Source organism: Mchenga conophoros, linkage group LG11 (assembly GCF_057382185.1).
Source record: "Mchenga conophoros isolate Kocher_MC1m ecotype Shallow Benthic linkage group LG11, M_conophoros_male_GT1.1, whole genome shotgun sequence".
Lineage (NCBI taxonomy): Eukaryota > Metazoa > Chordata > Actinopteri > Cichliformes > Cichlidae > Mchenga > Mchenga conophoros.
In genome coordinates, this window is record NC_140536.1 from 38,354,246 (window position 1) to 38,361,745 (window position 7,500).

A 7,500-nucleotide genomic window follows, 5' to 3' on the forward strand; every position below is an offset into this window, starting at 1 on the left:
AGGCAATGCCGGATCAGCAAAACCTAGAACTGGTGCAGTGCTAAGTTTGTCAATGAGAGTATCAAAAGCCAAGTGGCATTCAGGACTCCACCTGGAACCAAAGATTGCTTGGGATCAAACTGTGAGCTCTTAGAAGTCTCATTTCTGGAGCTTTCGTGAGTGGATGGGTATCCACATGTGAGGTTGTTGAGTGGCTTGGCCTGTAGTACCCAGCGAATCCCAAGCACAGAAACACATTTTGAGCCAGTGAGCGCTGTAAACGACCTTGGTCCCATATTCCTAATCACGTCCCTGTGGGATATATAAACTTCTATCTCTAACCACTTTTTTACTCTACTTCTCATCCAGGAAGCAAACACTAAAGGCTCATTCAGAGCAGCTGCACACACTTAGTCCTTCAGTCGTTTTTGGCCGAGTAGACAGAGTTCTCATGAATAATGATCCTTGGCATCAGTTATGTGTTTAACTCCAGCGTGGTGTAGCTGTTGGACTTGGCTCATAAAGAGACTTCCAGAGAAATTCACTGGAGCTGTGTGTGTGTGTGTACGCAACTTTAAATATTGTCATTCATTCATATTGATGACAAGGATATACACTCGTAATCAGGCATTAATGTTGCTGCAGGGAGCCGGGGGAACGGCGGCGAACCAGGACCCAAAGGAATGCCTGGTTTTCCAGGATCTCAGGTGAGTGCGTCACTTCACCGGTGCAGATAAGCCTATAGTGACTGATTTAAACAGTATCACTGCTCATGATGTTAACAGAGTGTGAGCTGTTCCTCCTGCAGGGTAAACATAGACCAGTTGGGGAACCAGGGCCAGCTGGAGGTCGTGACATCACTTCCTATGGCACCCAGCTGTAAAAGTGACTGTGTTTGTAGGTTTTTCAAATTGAATATTGTTGCATCGGACTCTCTTCAGTCAGAAAGTGGTTTCTGTATCTTCATCTAAATGACGTCAAACTACTTCCTGTTCCTTTACAACAGAGAAAGCCAACAGCACATAACGCTCCCTGTATCTCAAGTTCCCAGTTTATTATTCCGTTCACACATATTAACATATGAGAGCAGATGGTTCGTAAATGTTTTGACCAATCTGTTGTTGTTTCAGGGCCAACCAGGAGATCCAGGTGTAATTCTGGATCACAGGGACCCAGAGCAATGCTGGTAGGGAATTTAACGTCTCATTTAATGGTTTTTCTTTATTTTCACAACTATTTACATTGTAGGTTCTCATCAAAAATACGAGTGCACACTCATATGGAATTATTTAGTAAACAAAACAGTGTGAAATAACTCAAAACATGTTTGATAATGTAGACTATTCATAATTTCCACTCTTTGCTGTGATTACTGCTTCGCTCACTCTTGTCATTCTCTCGGTGAGCTTCATGAGGTCGTCTCCTGAAATGGTTTCCAACAGTCTTGAAGGAGTTCCCAGAGATGCTGAGCTCTTGTTGGCCCTTTGCGATCACTCAGCGATCCGATTTGGACTCATCAGACCAAAGCACAGATGTCCACTGGTTTAATGTCCATTCTTTGTATTTCTTGGTCCAAACAAATCTTTAGTCGTGGTTTCTCAGCAGCTATTTGACCATAAAGGCCTGATTCACACAGTCTCCTCTGAACTTGTAGAGATTTGTCTGCTACTGGAGCTCTGTGTGGCATCTATCTGGGCTCTAATCTGAGGCTGGTGGCTCGGATGAGTTTACCCTCAGCAGCAGAGGAGACTCTGGGGCTTCCTGTCCTGGGGCGTCCAAAGTTCAAAGTTTTTTATTCAAAATATTTAATTGAATATTTTATGGATATAATTTACACAGACAAAAAGAAGACTGAAAACACAAACTGTTTATATCTGTGAAGGTTCTCAGTCATCCAGGTCATCGTAGTCAAAGGAGCTACCTTGCCTTCAAGACTTTGAAAAGGACAAAATCATTGACCGCCTTACATATCACCGCCTTTACCCAGGGGATGCCATACCCTGCATCTATGGACTTCCTAAGATCCACAAGGAAGCTGTCCCACTCAGACCCATAGTCAGTAGCATAAACTCAGCCACTTATAACATTGCTAAACACCTTGCTACCATCCTTGCTCCTCTCGTGGGGAACACACCACACCACATCAAGAACTCCACCGACTTCACCGACAAGGTCCAGAAACTTACCCTGGATCCAGATGAAACCATGGTGTCCTTTGACGTAGTCTCTCTCTTCACCTGCATACCCACCACGGAGGCCGTGGAGACTGTCAGAAAACAACTACAAGAAGACAGCTCCTTGGAGGACAGGACCAACTTCAACCCCGATCAGATCTGCACACTGTTAGACCTCTGCCTCACCACTACATACTTCAAATACAACGAAAGCTTCTACAGACAAAAACATGGCTGTGCCATGGGCTCCCCCGTGTCACCTATTGTAGCCAACCTTTACATGGAGGAAGTGGAAAGGAAGGCTCTTGGCTCTTTCAAAGGAAGAGTACCCAGCCACTGGTACAGATATGTGGACGACACCTGGGTCAAAATCAAGACACAAGAAGTGGAATCCTTCACTGCGCACATTAACGATGTGGATAAAAACATCAAGTTCACCAGGGAAGACACAAAGGACGACTGTCTGCCTTTCCTGGACTGCGCTGTGCACATTGAAGAGAACGGCAACCTCAACATCGAAGTTTACCGGAAGCCCACACACACGGACCAGTACCTCCTCTTTGACTCCCATCACCCTCTGGAACACAAACTTGGAGTAATTAGGACCCTACACCACCGGGCAGAACATGTTCCCTCTAAGCCTGAAGGAAAAAAGAAGGAACACACACATGTAAAGGAAGCACTCAAAACCTGCAGCTATCCTAAATGGGCGTTCTTAAAGTCAGCAAAGAGGCACAGAAAAGAAGACCAGACACCAGCGAGGGAGGATAAGAAGGACAGACGCAACAACATTGTCATCCCCTATGTAGCCGGTGTATCAGAGAAACTCAGGAGAGTTTTCTCCAAGCACAACATCCCAGTGTATTTCAGACCCAGCAACACGCTCAGACACAAACTGGTTCACCCGAAAGACAAAACGCCAAAACACAAACTTAACAACGTGGTGTATGCTGTACAGTGCAGCGAGGAATGCTCAGACCTCTACATTGGAGAGACCAAACAGCCACTTCACAAGCGCATGGCACAACACAGAAGAGCCACCTCCACAGGACAAGACTCAGCACTCCATCTGCATCTAAAGGTCAAAGGTCACTCTTTCGAGGATGCCAATGTTCACATTTTGGACAGAGAGGACAGATGGTTTGAAAGAGGAGTGAAAGAAGCATCTATGTCCACTGTGAGCGACCATCTTTGAACAGAGGCGGGGCTTACGACACCAACTCTCTGCCATCTATAATCCAGTTTTGAGATCCTTCCCAGACGCCTTAACGCCCACTCACATCCTGGGCCATCTGACCTCAGGAAATCACATGATAAGGTGGGGCCAGATTTCACAATGAACTCACCCGAAACTCTGGCTGATTGGGACCCACACCCAGTTTCACACCTTGGCTCAGGCGATTAGAGGATCATCAGGGGGTCCTTTTGTCCCTCTGTGGGGGGAAACTCCCACTAGGTTTATATCTGGGACTCTCCACCATTTGACCTTAGAACTGAAGAAGCTTCTCGGATGAGAGGTGAAACGTCTTCAAGCAACTTAAAGAAGTCCAGACGCTTCTCTTTGCAAGCTCCTTTGACAAACTGTTTATAATAATTACAAAACAGAACTTGTTGGAACATTGTTTTCCTCTCATATATTAACCAGACAAGTAACGAGAAGAAGGAAAAAACAAACAAAAAATATGAAAAAAATAAAACAAAATAAAATAAATTTTAAAAACAACAGAAAAAACAAAAAAAAACCCAAAAACAACCCCCCCCGGCCTCAACAAAATAACAAAAGCCACAACCCAGGAGGGATTATGATATTAACCAACCCTTTCCATAAGAACCACACAGAAGTTGGCTACAACATCACTGAGCTTCACATTCCCGTTAACTCAGACAGACATCAGACCACTATAAAGAAGAAAATCCGTTAGTCCGCTGGAACATCCTTAAGTTTAGAGGCGTTTTCCAGAAAAAGACCCCGTGTTTTATCAAATGTGCCCTTTTGGTTCTGGATGGAGCAGTGGATCTTTTCCAGACTGAGACATGACATGACATCAGGCCTGTTTCAGGCCTGTAGCCTTGTTCAAAGTCCAGAAAACCTCCTCCCAAGGTTGGCTGTAGCTCAGGTGGCAGAGCAGGTCAGCCACTAATCAGAAGGTCGGTGGTTCGATCCCAGGCTGCCTCCTGGCTGCATGCCAAATATCCTTGGGCAAGATACTAACCATGTTTGCCTACTGGTGGTGGTCAGAGGGCCCAGTGGCGCCAGTGTCCGGCAGCCTCGCCTCTGTCAGTGCGCCCCAGGGCAGCTGTGGCTACAATGTAGCTGCCATCACCAGTGTGTGAATGTGTGTGAATGGGTGAATGACTGAATGTAGTGTGAAGCGCTTTGGGGTCCTTAAGGACTAGAAAAGCGCTGTACAAATGCAGGCCATTTACCATTTACATCGGTAAATGGTAAATGGCGTAAGGGCCCAAGTCCAAGGGTCCAAGTCACTTACGCAATAGATCGTCCGGACATCGCGCCGAACGAGGCTCACAACCTCCAATTAATTGACCGAGCTCCAACTCTTTGATAAGCACAAAATGCAATGTGTATAAAATGGTCTTAGCTGTACCTGTAATAAAAAGGTTAATGTAATGCCAACAGCTTCAATAAATGTTTTACTGAAATGATTAATTTGATTAATGCAATGGTAATAATGATGAGTATGAGTAGCAGTAAAATATTTCCCTTATTCCACACTAGGAGAAACGTTTCATCACTCATCCAGGCAACTTCTTCAGATTGCAGCCATTCACCAACTCTATGTGAATGGTACTCATGGCCTTTGATCATTCGTTGTTGATCAATGTTCATGACAATTTGCATATCGATGATCAAGGAACTGAGCTCACAGCCCATTGTTCCTTCAGTGGGCTGGTTTCTCCCACTGAAAACCTCCAGAATCAACCGTTTGGGATTTACTTACCTGGATGATTGAGCATGCATCAAGATATGTTAACCCACTTTGGCAAGGACTGCCTAAGGTTTGTACATCAGTATGAGCAAACGGCACATATGATCACAGATTACAGGACCCACCGGAGATTCAACCTGAGACAAAACAGGATTACTCCTAAAAGTCTGCAAGTGAGCTCTTCAGTCAGTGGCCTCCGAGCAATAACATCTCCAGAAGGCACAGCACCAGCTGCTTAATGAACAAGTGAGACAAACACATTTTGCCATCGACGTTCTAAAATCTAAAGAGGAGCGGATCCGACAGACTTACCATGCTTCTAGATGAGAATACTTATAAAAAGGTGTTTGAATTCACCAAGAAGGCTTGTCTAGCACAGCACAAGAAGTCTAAGACCAGGCAACAAAGGAAGTCTGACTTACTTGTTGTACGCTGGAAACCACAGCAAAATACGGAGAGTGTCCTCAAGAGGGAAGGATGCCACACTGAGGATGTGGACAAGTGGGTGAAGAATTTGTCTGACAGACAGCCAAACAGAGGAAAAACATCCTTGCTAAAGGGTTTAACTTTGTTGTCACACCGAGACAAATCCCGCTAGTGGAACTGATCACAGCCACAGAAACAACCATTTAAAACAGCAATATTGCAGAAGTGAAAGCAGAGCAACTACGGACGAAAGTTTCGGCCTGTCTCAGCAATGCAAAGCCCCCAGCATCCAACATCACCATGGAGGAGAGGAAGGCACATCACTTAGTGATGACAACAACATTATCATCCTTCCGGCAGACAAGGGTAGGTGCACAGTATTGCTAAACCAGAAAGACTATCATGAGAAAATTTTGATGAACCTGAGATACAATGATCATGTCAATGGTCATTTTAATCATTCTAAATATGGAAATTAAGAAAAAGCATTTATATCTGAACACAAACTGCAGAGTATGAGCGCTCTGATATGTCTGTGAAGGTTCTTGGTCCTCGTAGTCAAAGGAGCTTGCAAAGAGAAGCGTCTGGACTTCTTTAAGTTGCTTGAAGACGTTTCACCTCTCATCCGAGGAGCTTCTTCAGTTCTAAGGTCAAATGGTGGAGAGTCCCAGATATAAACCTAGTGGGAGTTTCCCCCCACAGAGGGACAAAAGGACCCCTGATGATCCTCTAATCGCCTGAGCCAAGGTGGGAAACTGGGTGTGGGTCCCAATCAGCCAGAGTTTCGGGTGAGTTCATTGTGAAATCTGGCCCCACCTTATCATGTGAATTCCTGAGGTCAGATGGCCCAGGATGTGAGTGGGCGTTAAGGCGTCTGGGAAGGATCTCAAAACTGGATTATAGATGGCAGAGAGTTGGTGTCGTAAACCCCGCCTCTGTTCAAAGATGGTCGCTAACAGTGGACATAGATGCTTCTTTCACTCCTCTTTCAAACCATCTGTCCTCTCTGTCCAAAATGTGAACATTGGCATCCTCGAAAGAGTGACCTTTGACCTTTAGATGCAGACGGACTGCTGAGTCTTGTCCTGTGGAGGTGGCTCTTCTGTGTTGTGCCATGCGCTTGTGAAGTGGCTGTTTGGTCTCTCCAGTGTAGAGGTCTGAGCATTCCTCGCTGCACTGTACAGCAAACACCACGTCGAGAGACCAAATTGACCATTAGAACTGAAGAAGCTTCTTGGATGAGAGGTGAAGCGTCTTCAAGCAACTTAAAGAAGTCCACACGCTTTTCTTTCCAAGCTCCTTAGACTGCGCTGTGATAAGTGAATATGTTTCTGCTTCACACAGCTTGTTCACACGGTACGTACGTCTCCTCTTAGTGAGAACAAACATGGTGAGCACAGTGCAAAGACTTTGTCCACAGATGCCGACTGACTGAGATCATCGGGACAAGAGTAACATATTTGCACCTTTTTATCTGAAACTGTTGTTTTGGACGGATGTCTCCAACTGCTTGTAGGATTTTACTGAGTAACAGAAGTCATTTGTAACTAGAACGTTCCTGCGATTAATCAGGCGATGGAGGCGAGTTTGGCTTAACAGCGGCTGATAAACTCCAATGTTTCATCTGAGATTTAGAAAAAGAAAGCACAAGTGTCACTGAAGAGACGAAGCATCATAAACCATGTTTTAGTGATAAAAAGTGAGGAGTGTCTCTGACATGATCAGTGTGGAGTGGATCTGAGTGAGAAAGTGAGGGATGGTACACACACCTTGGCTAGGAACTTCTTAATCAAAAGTTAGACCCGCCCTTAATCACACCCTTTCTATCAATCTTTCATTAAAGGTCATCATCCCCTTTTTAAACTCTTCTCAGCACATGATGTGAGGGCCTTTTTCCCAGCCTGTTTGGCCTGCAAGCACAAAGTCGTTCCAGCTCATTGTGCACTTAGTCTCCCTGTGCGGCTCCAGTTATG

At 45.2% G+C, this 7,500-nt stretch overlaps 1 protein-coding gene across 1 annotated transcript in view; it reads left to right on the forward strand.

Moving 5' to 3' along the window:
* The first annotated feature begins 648 nt into the window (after positions 1-648).
* Positions 649-7,500, forward strand: part of LOC146565033 (collagen alpha-6(VI) chain-like) — a 69,324-nt gene continuing 62,472 nt past the window's right edge. Inside the window, exons 1-2 of the mRNA XM_085292885.1 lie at positions 649-686; positions 1,110-1,165. Of these exons, the coding sequence (XP_085149011.1) occupies positions 1,160-1,165 (6 nt within the window). The 5' untranslated portion in view covers positions 649-686; positions 1,110-1,159. The remainder of the gene's footprint in view (positions 687-1,109; positions 1,166-7,500) is intronic.